This window comes from Strix aluco, chromosome 8 (genome assembly GCF_031877795.1).
Source record: "Strix aluco isolate bStrAlu1 chromosome 8, bStrAlu1.hap1, whole genome shotgun sequence".
NCBI lineage: Eukaryota > Metazoa > Chordata > Aves > Strigiformes > Strigidae > Strix > Strix aluco.
Genome location: NC_133938.1, coordinates 30,488,811 through 30,505,194, shown reverse-complemented (window position 1 = coordinate 30,505,194; position 16,384 = coordinate 30,488,811). Strand labels below are relative to the sequence as shown.

Here is a 16,384-nt window from a genome sequence, read left to right as displayed (position 1 = left end):
CATGAGCAGTGTTTCTGGATGCTACGGTCATCTGTTGCGTTAAAATTTTTCGGTGAGGACACGACCACAAAGCTAAAAGCATGGTTAGGGGAGCGAGAATAACCATTTTGGGTTTTGCTGTTGTTAGAAAGGGAGTGCCTCATGGGCAGTTTGGCTTGAATGTGAATCCTTGGGTCCAGATTTCCTGGAGCATGGCAAAAGCTTTCAAATACTTAGTGGACAAAGCTCCGAGTTCCTCCCTGATTGCTGCTACTGCTGTTTTGAATTGCTTGCCTCTCTATTCTAGTTGTATCACCCACAGTTTAAATAAGGAGCAGTCTTTAATTTAACAGCTTTTGCAAAGAACAAAGTTTCAAGTCAACCCTGGCTTCAAAGTGGGCAGTATCTTGTTAACTGCTGCTTGGCAAAGTGGCTATACTGTACAGCAGGGGCAGAAAAAGGCCTGGCAGGTTTTTTCACAGCAAAGCATGCTTAATTTCATTTACCCTTAACAAAGGAAGTGCCAGTGTGTAAGGTGATGTAAGTATGTTTAGAAGTCTGCAAATGCAAAGGTAGGATGGAGAGGGGAATGGGTCCCTGGTATCTGAAATGTGTAACTCTCCCTGCTCCCCAGCATCTGTAAAAGCAAGTCCAGTTTTTAATCTAGAACAGCGACACACTAAAATGTTCTGATTTAATTGTTTTTTGCTGTGTGGGATACTACAGAGTAAAGCTGAGGATAGTCATCCTAATCCTGAACTGTGTGCTGTTGCTACTTCAGCTGGTTTATAACCTCTGTTGCGGAACGTTTTAGTGTGCGTCTGCCTTGTATCAATGGAGTGTGTGACAATTTGTAGGTAAATGAGGTTTCTTTGGGAAGATATCCATAGACTATTTATTCAAGTTTATTGAAAATATTGTTGTTCTGTCTGATACTGCAACTGGGACTTATAACTCCGGCTTTTTGCCACTGTCACGAATAGGGGTAATATAGAATTAATTGTGGTGGCTCTGTAATGCCTTCTTTGAAATGTAAATAAGAAGTGACTTAGGAAGTTGGGCCATTTGGTTTTTTACCCTCAGCATACTTAGAATTTGTGTTCGGGTGCAAAACCTTTCTGTTGGCAGTTAAGTCTGCAGTTTGTGTATTCCCTTCCCACCAGGTTTTGTCCTGTAAGCAATAGAAATTACTGAATGGTTCCTTTTGCCTTTTTATTTACCAAGTGCCAGCAGTGCTGTGCACTGAGCCTGGGGGAAATGTGGGGAGGAATCACATGCCTCTAAATCTTTCTTCTCATTTGGGGTGTATAAATCCTTTTGAAAAGGATTCCAGTTCCAGTCTGGCAGGGATGCTCCAAGAGGAGATACCCAGCCCTTGTGGTTTCTGGCTAGGGACTTGTGCTGTGCAAAAAGAAAGAGATTAGCTTGGAAGACAGACAAACAAACAAGTGCAGTCCTGGTCTCTGTTGCATTTTAATCTTAAACTAAAATTACCCCTTGAACACAGTAGCTCTGTTGAAGAGTTGAAGTGGGCACAGACTTTCAAATCAATCCCTTTGAAAGACCATCTTCTCTCCCCTTGAAGGAAGGACATTTCAACTACAGCTTATTCCTTCCATGTGCTTAAATCAGAGCAAAGCTTCCGATTGCAAAGTGCCGTCTGAGGAATGCTACTTTTACTTAAATTGGATTTAAACAAGCCCTTTAAGCACAGGATTGAGAATAAGGGAAGGCAAGGGATGCTGCTTGAAAGTGTGTTTAAAAGAAAACAACTCCAGACTTGTGGAGACCTGCACCGGAGAACTTCTGCTTATCTTGAATTTACCGCAGTGTCTCCAGGCATGCTTCAATACCTATTTTTTAATGAATAGCAGGGTGGGGCTCAGCTGGGTGGCTGTGCTCATGTGTGAGCGAGGAAATATATAACCTTGGGTAGGCTTTGTAATGTTGTGAGGATCTTACAACATCTGTCACTGTAATAATGTAAGAATTAAAGCAGAATTACTGCCTTGAGTGGGTAAGCAGCTACCTTTAATGTTCATTTACTGGTGTTTGAACTAAACTTGCATCATTTAAAAAGAAAAATGTTGTATTAAATTGTGCAAAATGTTTAGGAAGAAACTGATGTAAACACTGATGAGAATTAAAAAGCTGTTATGTTTTCTGAACATGGTCTGACTGTCAAGGTCCCCTGGTAAAATCTTACACAGAGCCACTCTCAAAGCCCCGTGTCATTTCTTTGAGATACCTCAGAAACATGTTTTTCTTCATCTGATAATTGCTTACTTATTATCTTCTTGCTAACTGTTTGCTCTTAATAGCTGGTAAAATAAAAAGGGAAAAATGAATTTGAGTAGTGTTCGTTCCCTGGGGGAAATTAAGCCATTGATAGCATGTTTAAAGTAGGCTTGTCTTTGTACTGTGCGTTCGCTGTCCTCCATATGGGGAGCCTGTAGTTGGTTCCACATCATTTGTTTTGTCTTTCTGGTTGCTCTTAATATTAATTGAAGTCTTTCCCAAGACACAGTGCTGTTAATCTTCCTTTTGTCATTTCCCTCCTCCCCCTGCCCCCGATATCCCAACAAAAATGCTCTCGTGTGTCTGAAAAGAGGTTTAAAAGTAGCATTGTGGGTTGATTTTTTTTTTTTTAACGTCAGTGGTCCATTTATTCACCTGTTTTTTATCACCAATATTACTGTCTCTATTTCTTTGCTTAACTTCTGAATTTTGTATGTGCTGTAATTGTTATAAGGCTGCAAATAGTTTCCTGGAGTGATGGGTATAGGTCTCTTATCAGCTCCAATTATGCAAAATGTTTTCAATTAGCTGTAATTCCCTTTTCAGCCTCCCCCCAGACAAACACAGCTGAGCAGGGTCTCTCCTGGGACTCCGGTGTGCTGTGCAGGGGCAGGCTTTCCCCTTCTACATCGCGTCCTCTCCCAGGAGTGTTAGGATCACAAAGCACGCTCTGCTACTCCCTGTATTTTTAAAAAGTTATAATGCTCTAAATTACACCGTTTCCCTAAAGATTTTCAGCATTACTGCTGGCAACTTAAAGGAGGAGGTAGTAGCTCCGTCTTGAGATTCTCACAATTTTGTCAGCAGCAATGGAAACAAATGACTGTCCTGGACTGCAAAGCTTTTCCTTGACCTTCCTCCCTTACTGTGCAAAGTCATAGCGGGTAGTGAAGTGCTTTGTCTGACACTGGTAACTACCAAAGTGGGATGCTGTGTTAGATGGACTGACAGCTAAATGTGAAATGGCAATTTCTGCGGTGCTGCGCGAGGCAAGGAGCAGTTGCCAGTAACTGAGCAAAATGTTCCTGTGAGCTTTGAGGTGGTTCTGGCTTTGAGGTTACCGCCTCCGTGTGTAGCAACAGAGGAGAACAAGGAGAAAGCAGGGGAGTTTCCTGACAGAAATAGTTGTCATATAGAGGCTTTATTGAAAAAGTTTGAAGCCCTGTGGATGTGGATGGCGTTTACTTAGGTAATGCAGAGAAGAGGTACGTGCCCTCTGCCTAGTATGGAGAAGATTCCCCTGTTCAAAACAGTGCTGACTCTGGTTTGCCAGTGTACGTACTGTATTATCTGCAGCAGGATGAAAGAACTCCGGGTTTAAATAGCTTGGTTCCTCAAAAGACTTATTTTGAGGCCCTCTGAACACTACCTCTGTAGTCAGAGCTTTCTTTTCTCTCTGTTCTGCCTTAAACTGACCTTGCTGCTTGTTCTAGGCCTTACCTTGGCCCCTCATTCATACACCCACTGCAGTTTTCACAGCTGTCTGGCAGTAGTACATCAGGGAACCGAGGAGGGTTGAGAATAACCTTTTCCAGCACATCGTTGGTTGATTGCACAGTTGTATCAGAGCAGCTGAGATTGCTGGGTGCAAGGACTGGCTCTCAAAGAAGCGCTTGAGTCCCAAGTGAGGTTTTGTAAAAACTAATTTGATGCCTCTACGTCTGTGTTACTTATCAGTCCAGAAGAATTGATGTGAGTCCAGTTTCTGCAGCTATTTAAGCACTCCCGTAGGCTGGCAGCCTTTCTCAGGGAGTGGGCTGTTGGACTGCTGGGCTTGCTCGTACAGCACGTGCACAGGAGCCTGAACAGGGCATGGTTTTAATGCCAAAAGATGGCATTTCCCAATGCTCCTGGAGTATGTATCCCACTGGTGACCACCTGCAAATCCTGATGAAGCACAGAACTGCTGAATTTATACAAGTCTCAATTCAGGCGAGCGTGGTAAGCTTGCACTGGCAGGCGGTGTAGCACAGGTGATCTGCTTGTCAGGCTGCATTTGCAGCGATGGCTTGATCACTGTGCAAATGTTGAGAGTTTATTCTCTTATTTCAGTGTAAATTAGCACTTTTCTTGTAGGACTTGCTCATGCATAATGTGATTTTTGCCAGCAATTTAAAAAGAAAAATAAACTATATATGTATATACGCTGTAGAAACTGGTATTTGGTGGAGGGAGAGAGGGAGAAAGAAAGTGGGTGAGAAAGCACTGAAAGAACAAGACTTAAATTATGTTTTAAGATGATTCTACCCTGCATTTATCTTGTTCTTCAGGTGAGTGGGTGACAGGTTAAGTCTGTTGTGGCATGCGTGTATGAACTTTGTTCAACCTTTTCAGTTCTTTTCTGGAGAGAAGATTTTCTTTGTACATCACTGTCATACCAAATGTCACCTGCACCGTGGGGGATGTGGACAGAGGAAAATGTCCACAAGGGAATGTATGGAAACGTGGACCTGTTGCATAGCTGGTCACATGCAGAGCATCTTTGGTACAGATAAGACCTGTGAGCACAGGCGTCCAGCAGAATGTGTGAGCACGTTGGTCCCAGCAGAAGACACCCCTGTAAGGACACACATGGAAGGGGCACTGAGTGGCCATCCTGTCCAAGAGTACTTTGATCAAGGCATTGCCCATTTCACAGGTCCCAGTACACCTTGCACAGCAAAATGTTGCTGCAGTCACTTGTGTAACACCACGTTGCACTGAATTCTTACGCTACTTTGTTTTCCAACTTATTTCTTCTTTTAAGCATTTTACCTTTTTACACTAAAATAACTATTTTTATTCCTATTCAAAATAGTTTAAAATGTATTAAAATATCTCAAAAATGTTTTAACATCGGTTGCGCTGGAGTACGTTGAACTAGCAAGTTTGCATCTAAGGGTGGGAAGGCTTTTCCCCATGAACTCATTGTTCCAGAGTTTGAGAAGAAGGGAAGACTAGAGGCACATGTGCTGCTGGAGCGTTGGCAGGATGTTAGGTGCTGTTGAGAAAAAGACCAAAGCTTGAGCATGTTCAATCTGTTTAACTAATAATCAAGACGTTTGCTGCGTTCATATCAAGGGTACGGGCACGTGATTTCAGCTCAAGTGAGTTGTGTTGGCTTTATCAACATCTCCTTGTCAGCTGAGCTGTGGGGTAATGCTTTTAGTCATCTCTCATCACAAGATAGACGTGAGTTGAAGGGGGGTGATTTGATATTCCAGTTAAATCAGTCTAACGGGTAGCTGCTGCCAGAGGGGTAATTTCCTTCTCACTGCCTCCTCCCTAACTGCAAGGAGCTGTTTCAGAAGACTAAACCATAAGAAACTAATTTATTAAGGCTTGTAATGCTTTTTAATTCTGATGCTGAATAGGTCTCTAAATACCGGATTAATTTACTGAACTGGTTCAGTGTGGACTTGGATGAGCAGCAGTACCAGAGCAAGAGAGGGGGCATGGGGTGTGTGTATGAGAGAGAACATAAAGGGCAGCTGGAACTGCAGCTGAAATTCCCCATCACTCCATCTTCGTGCGATTTTCATGGGAAGGAAGAACTTTATCTAATAATACAAGACTTTAAAAGTGCACTTTATCACTGTTCCTTTAACTGGCTGTAATTGCTCTGTTTTGTTTTAATTCCTACCTTGTGTTTTTGGTTATGTCAGATGTTCTGAAGGTTTTCGTGCAGTTTTAATGAGAAGGTAATTGTTATTGCTTAGTAAAATTCTGGGACTAAAACTATTAAAACTGGAGGCTCAATAAAAGGAGCATAAACAGTCATTTTGTTATGAACCTTTATCTCTTGACAGAAACCTTTTTTGCTTGATTAAAATATTCAGAAGATTGAACTTACATCTTGATAAATATGAATGCATATTAGAAAAGATTGAAAAGTTTCATCTTATTTTTCTTTCCATGCCATGAAGTACCACTTTCATTTGGGGGTGGGGCAGGAAAAGAGTATTTGTGTTTTAAGGTGAAGGGTCTCTACTATATTCAGCACTGGAGTACTAGCGTTTCCTCTAATTGCCCCTTGCTGCTGCGTTTCCAGTCCCCATGGTAATTTCTTCCATCACTGCCTTGGGGGCTGGCCCAAAGGCCCAAATCTATGTGACTGGGATGATCTTCCCCTCCTTTTCCTGGAGTCTACATGTATATTTGTTTAAACATCACTTGGCTAAAAGGTCAGGAGCTCTAGCACTTGTACTGATAATCAGCAGAGGATTTGCTGAATTCATTGAATTTTGCCAGTCTTAAGGGACACGTGGGGTAGGTGAATATAGGGAGAAACTCCAGTTTGAACTTTGAGCACCCGATTTTTAAATCAACAGTTCTGGTCTTGTTTTGTCATACTGATGTGTGCTTTTGTGACTTCTTTTGTTTTGCATTTGTTGACTTGGGTTAAGAACGAAGTTGGGCAACTTAGGGCAGTATCCTTATTTCCATTCATGTGAATTAGCAGAAGGAAGATTTTTCAGATTGTTTTGTACCTGTACAGCTGTGCTTATTTACTTGAGGTCCATTTAGTGCATCTTAAAAGCATGAACAGATACTGTTAATTTTTTTGTTTGGTGGACCCATCATTGATGAGGGGGGAAAACTATCATCTCAGATAAATGTTGCTTAGATTAAAGGCTAATGAAGATCTCTCTTTGCAGAAGGAATGGATGGTGGTACTGAACCCTTGCCTCCCGTAGCATCTGTCAGAGGTGTACGGGCTGGTTCAGACCTCTTGTCTGTAAGAGGCTGGAGTATCTCTGCATTACTTAACCTCAGATGTGTAAACTGTGATATGGTTTTTTTGTTCAACCATAATTGCTGCTGCCTTGTCTTGTTTAAATGAAAGCTAGAACTCAAGGCAGCAGATCTGCAGCTTGAGGAACATGCAGGTGCGTTGTGTAATTGGGGATCATCCCAGTGTGATCCTGGTAATTCCACAAAGCTGCGGTATCTCCACTTGCATCGCTGGTTACTTGTCTAAACTGAGCATCCATGACCATTATGCCTGGACGGGTTCTAGTATGCACCGGCTGAGTAAGTCAACGCTGGTATTCTCCATTCTTTGTCTTCGAGTCTGATAATGGTCAGTGTGAAATTTCATCTGGAGTCTTAGTGCTTGTTGACCGTCTTTTCTTGATCCTTAAGTGTGTGGCAGTATTTTGGGAAACTTTTGCAAAAACACATAGTGAATCTTTACTTTCCTTCTTGAAAAGAGTAAGAATTTAAAGGTTGTTCTTAACCTGAGAAGGCAGGTATTGAGAGTCCTGTCACTATATGATGTCTCCTGGCATCCAGGTCTGTCATACTGTATTAACAATATCTTTATGGTAGGTTTTGAAATATTAGGTGTTTGTGCTGCTTCTCTTTATTTTTTTTTTCTGTCACAAGTTTCTGTCTAGCTGTCCTTCAAATCTGAGGTACCACATAGCCTAGGTTTTGTAATTTTACGGGGAATATTGATTTTCCTAATGGTACAGAAGTGACCCATCATAAAAGTGTTGAAGCATCACGGTCACGTATAAGGACAGAGGACAGAATGGAAGTATAATCCCAAAGCTGAGACGGCACCGGCAGTTGGCAAATTCAGGCAATGGTCAATTATAACAGCAAAACTGGGGACAGCTGGGATGTAAGCTTACAGAGCCTTGGGGTTGTCTCTGCTCCAAAGCTGTGCCAACCTACTTGGGTTTTTTTGCATCCCTCTTGCCTCCCCCCCCCCCCCCCCCCAGCTGCTTGGAAAGTAGTTATTTAGATCCTCTTCCAGGCACATGGGGTTAAACTAACCATGCTTTTTACATATCTGCTGAAGGGTTAGAATCTTTTTCCTCTGTATTAAGAGAATTTGAAAAAGGTCAGCTTTGCAGCATCATTGCACAGATGGCTTTGCGGAGCAGTTGTCACAGTAGTGCACACGTAGCCGTGCTTCTACCAGGAGACTCCAGTGACAGCACCACCATGCTCTTGCCTTAGTGACTTCCCTGTAATAGCTGACAAAGACTAGTGCTGCCGCCTTTGTTTGCAAAATGACTTCTTAGGAGTGCTAGATACTTGCTTAAAAAAGTGAACCTGTAGCACAGCTGTGCAGCTACCCTGTAGACTTCCAAACCTGACACTTTGAGCTACAAAGCTCGGAGCCAGCCAACTGGGCAACAGCTGTCTTCTCACATCTGGCTACTGCATTGCCCGTCTTTTCTGCATCTGCAGTTCATATCAGGACGCTGTAGTTGCTTTAGAATCTGTTTACAGAGTCACAAATATAAATAATTTATAGTAGGCACTTGGTTGAGTATCTAGCTTGCAGGCATTTTTACCAATCTAAAAATTGTAATTTCTAAAGGTATTTTGAAATAGATTCCATTCATTCCAGGTTAATTGGTAAAAACAACAAAATGGTGAACCAAAACCTGAGAGAACTTGTTTTGGTGACCTGCAGCAGTTCTTGCCTCCTCCTTCCCTTACCCACACATAAACACTGCGTGTGCAGGCAATACCAACCTCGTTTGCTACCTGAGTGGTCATTTTTTATTACTAGATGTAGGGAAATAATTTAATAACCAAATCTAATTGGGGCTAAAGCATTCATTAAGTGGAGAGCTGACCAGCTCATCCGTGATGGTTTAGAAAAGTAGGTATAGCCTGCTGTGAATTTTCTTAGGTTGGGGTGGTTTTTTTTTGTTTGTTTTTTTCCTTTTTTTTTTTTTTTTTTTAATATTAACTAGTGCATGAAACTTCTTTCTAGCTGATTTGTATAGTATTTTAATTCAAGGTCCACTTTTCGGTTGATGGAATAAATTCGGAGAAAGATGCACACCATTACATGTGTATGCACAATCTGCAGCTTAGAAGTTAAGGTGGAAGAACATGAATGCAAATGTTCCTTATTTGCAAGCAGAGGTGGGCTTCCTTCCTCTTCCTATAGCTAGAATATGTCCTAGGAAGAAATTTCTGTATCTGTACTTTAAGCACTAAAAAGTTTTCTCATACAGAATTTTATTTGCTGCAAGATTAGACATGAAAATTCATGGTGAGTAATTAATTTATTGGAAACTTTCAGTGAGTGATCCAATTTGCAGCTGACCCAAGTGTGGCTTTCTGTTGTGAGGAAGGGAGTTGCCTTGCGGAAGAACCTTTCCTATGGAAAAATATCCCAATAAACACGAGGATGACGCATTAGAGGTATAAAGGTAATCTTCGTCCTTGCATTTATGAACTACACAGTTTGATTTTTAGCTGTAAAATTTTTCATTGTATTGTGTAAAAGGCTGGGAAACTGTAGAACTGTCAAGGGTATTAGAAAATTGTGATGGTTGAGTAGATGGACAAAGATGGTTTGGAGGCAGATACATGTTTCATTATAGTGACCTACTTTTTTAGAATTTTGAGAATGGTAATAAAAGTGGCCTTTTTTTTTTTTTTTTCCCTAATGAGCTGCTGAGTCTAGAAGTATAAGCAGTTACTGTCTCTGTAGACCTGGGAAAAAGAAAACTGTCTTTTAAATCTTGTTAATTTTTCAGAGCACAGTTCTGTTGTTGTAGACCTATTTGAGCCCCCTGTACAGAGCTCTGAGTGAGCAAGAGGCCAAGGATAGGGTGTGGAAAACGTTAAAAGTTTAGTGTATTCAAAATGGTACTGAGGTTAAACTTGTGATCACCTGTTCAGTATGATTTGGTGTCTTTAATGCCAATGTTGAGTTTGACTTTTTTATGTTTACTGAATAGATGGCAGGGTTCTCCTGATAAATAAAATTGCCTCTTCTCTAGCTGAAGTGTTGAAATAACTTTACGCAGATAAAACTGGTTTGTGGCAAACTGCAGGTGATTCAGAGAACTACACCTGTGCTGAGCTCATAACAAAGCTAATTAATATTTTTTAATTAAATGTCCCTTAAAATTCAGCATGATAAAAGACCGAAGGGTTTTTTTCACTGCTCTAACAATGAAAACTTTTACTGTGTGTTTTCTTTCATGGAAATGAGTAAGCAGAGCTGCCCTGGATGCTGATCATTTGTTTATACACTACAGCTGCAGAAAATGAGAAATTAAATGAACAGTTGACAGATGCACTGAGAAATGAGTGCTTGGGACAGCACAGGAATGTAACTTGCATGTTAATTTTTCAACTTCAGGCTCTATTTTAGGTGTGCCAGGGTCTGAACTCCCTGCAAACCAGAAAGTGTGGCAACAGGGGAGTGCATCCAGATTGCTGCTGGTTTACCACTTGGCTTGGCAAGTAAAAGCAGGAGCCTTTCAGGCTTACTGTGGTTTTTATTCACAGCAGGCAATTGCATAGGAAGATGAAGTTGGGAAGCTGCAATATTGATCAGACTATCTTCTTGGCAGCCTTCTTCATGGCAACTTTGTGGAGCTTAGGGTAAATGGAGTATTAGGGCTATAGAAAAAGAACAAAGGGAAGGTTACCACTGGCCCTTCTTGGCAGCTATAGCTGGATGCCTTTTAAAAACAGCTTCTGTTGTCATGGAGCTTCTGAATCCAAGGCTGGTTTCTGGCACTGTCATTTTCTCATGGCAAAAAATGTTGTCCTGTCCTAGCCTTGGGGGGGAAACAAATAAAGGCAGTAGCCTTGGCAGCACTTGTCTATTATTGCAGCTAAATGAGTGGACTGCGGTGGGAATGGCGCCAAAGGGAAACCTTTTCTTCACAGAGAATTCTGATTTTTTTTTTAAAAGCTGGCATCCACCATGGTCTGCAAAATACCTTTTATAAGAAGGTGTTTGACATTTGGAGAAGGATTTTGAATAGTTTATATAGAACTTGCTTTCCTCTGAGTCAGCAATGTTTTGAGGTTGAAATAGAGACCTGAATTCCTAATCTCAAGGTTTTTGGAAGGTCTTCCAGTAGTGGTTGGTTTGTGTTTTTAAAGCCCATTTTCCTCTTCTAAACTTCAGATAGAGTCAAACTATTAAACACCCTTATTTATCATTTCCTGAAGTGGTCAGTAGCACAAAACAAGATATTTATTAATTTATTTGGCATTGATTATGTTAGTTTAACACTACATTGCTTTGCTGAGCTTTTTGCTATCTTAAAAGGTGATATTTTGATTGCATAGAACTATTCATGCTTGACTTTATGGATAAAAAGTATACCCCACTTCCTGATGAGATTTTTATTCTTGGATAGTTTCAGTGGCTGAAGTTTAAAAACTTGCTTGGTTTTACCTTGTTTTGTGAACTCAGTGAAACCTAGAAACAAGTGATGACAGAAGTGGTTCGGTGTTTCCAAAGCAGGAAAGCAGTGAGCCTGTGTGCTTTTATTTCTACATGACTTATTTTTAAAGGCAGGAAGGGATGATTACCCCATGTCAGAAAGCATCTGTAGGTAAGCTTTTCTGCTAGAGATGTATAAACTGTTTGGGCTGAAGAATTTGCCCTTCAGGTCCTTCCTTAAGAATCAGCTCTGTTTTGATACTGCCTGATTACTGTTATTTGAAAGGTTTCAGGCAGCTAGTGAATAAAATCTCTGCATATTAAGTATCGCATAGTAATTTCTATTGCTTCACCCGCCTGTTTGTGTTTTGTCTGCCCACGCTAGTGGCTGTTGGGTCAAGGACTGGAGCTCTCACGGGCAAGTTCAGATTGGCCTTACTGGTAGGGCCCCAGGGTAGGATGTTGCAACTGCTGTGACTCTGCTGTTAGAAGTTACCAGCCCCAAAGCAAGAGTTATTTTCTGTCGTTCTGGTGGTTTAGGCTGCCTGCAAGGAGGGATCTGTGTTGAGGCACTAAGGCAAGCAGGAGCACGTGTGTGTTCGGCTTGGCAAAGTCTGTGTTGGGGCCAGTGACCTCGAGCAGGGGTGTAATGACACCTCGGGGCTGCTGCGGCTTTTCTTCAGCAAAGAAGAGTCGGAGCCCTGTCATTTCAGGGTTTGTTTGCACAAGGGAGGGAGCCCTTGTCCTTGGGAGTAGTCACGGATCTGCAAGCATAATCGTTGGATAATAAAAGGACCCCAGGAGCCAAAACTTGGAGTTTGGAACAGCCTTTGGAGCCCTCACAAATTCTTTTCTACAAGCCCTTGGATGGTGGAGTCGTAAACACCAGTCATTTGTGCAGGACTGGGTTTTTTTCTGTTTTACTCTTTAAAGCATCGTGAAACTTCAAAAGAAGGCAGACTTCTTCCAACATTGCCCCTGCAGTCTTCAGTTGTGTTATTTGCTCTTTCTATACAAACCCTGAAAAGCATTACTAAAGTGTATGCAGGTTTATGGCATTTAATCAGTGCCACAAACATAAAAATCGGAAAATAATGTTAAAAGTTTGTATTTAAATATTTTCTTGATTAATACTACTTTGAGGTTGTTTTTACCTAGAAACTAATGCTAAAAGAAGATGATTTCTTAGTTATGACAGTCTAGAGTGTTTATCTGCTAGTGAGCGAAACTTTTCTGTAGACACTCATCTTCTCAATTTAATAACATGTATTTCAAAATCTATTTCTTTACATTGTCAAGACCATAATAAAATTTTGATTTTTTCCTCTTCATAATAACACTAACCTTTTTTAATCTGTAAGACTGCATGAAAATTCAGGAACGGTAACTACGTAGGAAGAGTCTGCTTTATTTCAGCATTAGGAACATTTGGGACAGATATTTGACAGTGCTAAAATTTGTAATTATAGTGTGTCGTCTTTAATTTTTTTACTCATTAAACTAATTTCATTACTAGAAAATTCATTCTGTCTTTGAAATTCTGCACTTCTGAAGATGCTGCACTATGGTTTTTTTATATCAATGTGACCGAATTGCTGCTTTAATTTAAAATTTTGCCTTTAATTATGGAATTGTACATAGTTCTTCCAAAAGAGTTAAAACAGTCCCAGAGCGGCGGGCAGGGGGGAGTGAGGATCTGATCACGATCATCATAATTTAGGCCTCTTCCTAACTTTGCTTGTGAGAGAAAGTTTTTATTTTCCAGTAAGGAAGAAGATAGTTTCCATGCAGTTTCCCATATACTTGTCAGGCAGATTGTAGTTTGCTGTGATGCTAGGTTTGTATTTGGAGGATTACAATGATGAGAAGGTGAGAAGGAATGGTGACTGAAGCCAGTGAGTCCTCCTGGAAGGTCAAATAAAGCCTTCAGTTAAAAACTTGGCACTTTCCTTCTAAACACAATTATTTGCTAAGCTGGGATGAATACTTTTCATGACCAGCTTTGTTCTTCAAGAGCAAGACCAGTGTCTGTGGTAGACTGAGAACCTGTATACCAGTCCCAGCACAAAGCACGCTGCAATGGGAATGCTGGAGAAGCTCTGGGGGAAATGATTGACGAGCTGGAAAGGGCATGGCATGAACACACGGCACGGATGGTACTTGGCTTTCTGCTACGGTAGACCCAAGGAATAAAAACCAAACCCCCATCATAAACCCCAGTGTTTGTTAAAGAGGTTTGCTCTCACTAGAGTTTGTATGGGAGAACTTGCCAGTGCCCAAGACTGGAGAGCAGAAAAACTTCTGGGGTGGATAAATCTAAGAATTTAACCCTGACATAGACTGATGGTAGCACGTTGAGGGTGGTTTTGCTGCTACTTAATCTGCTTTTGTTTTTGGCTGGAAGATATTCGCGATTTTTGCGTTGACATAGCGCTGAGGGACATGGTGTAGTTGAGAACTGTCAATGTTAGGTTAATGGTTGGACTAGATGATCTTCAAGGTCTTTTCCAACCTAGACGATTCTGTGATTTTTCCCTGATGTGGCTGACCGCATGGTTGCCAAAGTGATGTGGGAGGGAGGAGGGGGACCACCCCTGCAGCGGCTGTGTGGCTTTGTGTAGGGTTGACATGGCAGCAGAGAGGTGGCTTCAGGATGCTGGAGGTGGTGGAGTGGACAGGTGGGGATAGGGCACGGTCTTCCCTTTCCACTGGGGTGCAGCTTTAGGGTGGATGACTTTGTGGGTAGGTGAGATGCCGTTAAAAAAGGGTTCCTGTATAAAGAGCATTCTTGATCCAGGACAGTCCTACAGGTGCAGTCACAGAGGCTGGGGTAGGAAGTGGAAATGAAGCCTGTGAGATCTGCAGTAGCACTCAAAGGATCAAAAATGATGATGAGAACTTCGGTCAAGGTGCGGTTACTGCATATATGAGCTTCTCCCTCTCTGTCTTGGCGCAATTCCTTTTAAGGCCAAATATGTGTTCCCTCAGAGCCCTTTGGACTTGATTGTTCTTTCTCTGCCTGACAAAGAAGGTGGATTTACTCTGAAGAAATATTTCCATGGTAGCCACTTAAAAAATGGTTCCTATGTTCTTCTGTTACAACTTTTTTTTTCCTATTTTGTTTTATAGACACAGATGAGGACACAGTGAAAAGGTGTTTTGCCACGTTTGAAGAGAAGTTCTTTCAAACCTGTGAGAAAGAACTTGCCAAAATCAACATTTTCTATTCAGGTAAGGTGCTTATTTGTGTATATTTGTGGAAAATACAGCAACACAAAAAGAGTCTGAAGCTCTCGGACTTTCAGAATAACCACAGTAGCCATGCAGGTCTACTATCAGGTAATTATAGGGCAGGTTTATATGGGAAACTGCTCTTCTTTAATCACAGATGTGGAGCTACACCATGGTATTTGAATGGAGGGAGAATGAAGGGCAAGTGATTTCATTGCTTTGCAATAGCATCCTGATGAACTTCATGAAGATGCTCTTCAACTTAAGTGGTAGCTTACATATAGGGCACAGTTTCTCAGCTCAGCCATGGTGACAGTCTCTTGTGCATGTTTTGGGTGTGCTAAGCTGGTGTTTCCTGAGCTTGTGCAGGAATAGCTGTCATGGTATTTATGGTAACTTGACCATCTTGATGTGTCCAACAAGTTTTTAAACACTTAACTCTTGCATTAAACTCTTGCAACTTCCTGGAGCAGGTCAGCCAGCATTAATTTGTCATTGGCTGTATATAAAATCCTGTTTAGTAAATTGAGTAAAAATGCAATGGTGGTAAGAGCAGGGATTCCTAGGGTTCATATGCCAAAGTGCTGTTGTTTGTTGTTTTCCCTGAGAAAGTTTGCTTTCCCATCCTGTGTTTTGGAAATAAACTTTAGAATGGGATAATTGGAAATTCACCCTGTAATATTGCTACAAAAGGCTTAGTAATAGTGTGCTCCAGTTCCACCCACCATTACACTTCAGCTCATTTTCAGCCTCTTTTGGTAAGGTTTAAAATGGGCTTTCAACTAGAAAAGCGTTTAAATATGGATACAATGACGCATTGACTTCTGCTGTACTTTCTCCTAACATGTTGATTTATCAACTTGGTGCTACAAACTGGCTTTTGCAGCACAATATGGTAGCCTTTTCTATTTCTGATTTTAATCTGGTAACAAAGCTGAATTGTGCAAAGTATTTTAATAACCATCAGGCGATGACTTTATTGCTAGCTAATTTATTGCTAGCAGAATCTGGGTTGTGAGCATGAGAATAGCTGAAAGCATGATAGATGCAGTAACTGTGCACTGCAGCTTGCCTCTGTTCAGCTTCCATCTAGGGAAGTGAATCTCTTTTGGGCCGGCTGTGCCTGCTCTCCTGGCCCCCCCGGAGCAGTGGTGTTTTGCTAGAGCCAGGGTGGGTGTCAGGACAAGGGCAAGGGGCAGTTTGTAGGTAGAAGCGATATGTTTTATTAGGCCAACTGGGTTTTACACTTTATAGGCATTTTTCTGCATGTAATTCATGAGGACCTGACTCTGAACAATTTGTTCTGTGTTGTTTCCCTGTGAGATCTGTTTCTATCCCAGGTCTGAGGTAAGGCTTTTATGCTCAGAAACTTGTCTTACTTTTTGAGTTATATCAGATCCCATGTACTACGAGCTAGACTCTGTGGAGGAAGTTCTGTCAATTTAGATGCACAATACAGATTATAATTTTCCCTAATGAGGACTTGCTAGCACACGTGCACCCACATATATGCACCCATTCCAGCATTGTTTAAAATGGCATTAATAATATGGGGTAGGGTTTTTTCAACTTGCTGTCATTTCAAAAAGTTATAGGAGAGAATACATGTAATTTGAAAAATCTCTTGTGATAAGATTAAAATAAGTCTTTTATTTTCAGAAGAGTGATGTGACTTTAATAGTATGGAAACCATTTATTAGGGTTATTAACATTAAGCTACATCAAGAAATG

The 16,384-nt window shown here is 41.2% G+C and overlaps 1 protein-coding gene across 1 annotated transcript in view; it reads left to right on the top strand.

Annotated features, from left to right (window-relative positions):
- The window catches only part of XPR1 (xenotropic and polytropic retrovirus receptor 1), a 114,221-nt gene that overhangs the window by 58,382 nt on the left and 39,455 nt on the right, over positions 1 to 16,384 (top strand). The window contains exon 3 of the mRNA XM_074832945.1: positions 14,552 to 14,653. Coding sequence (XP_074689046.1) covers positions 14,552 to 14,653 — 102 coding nt within the window. The remainder of the gene's footprint in view (positions 1 to 14,551; positions 14,654 to 16,384) is intronic.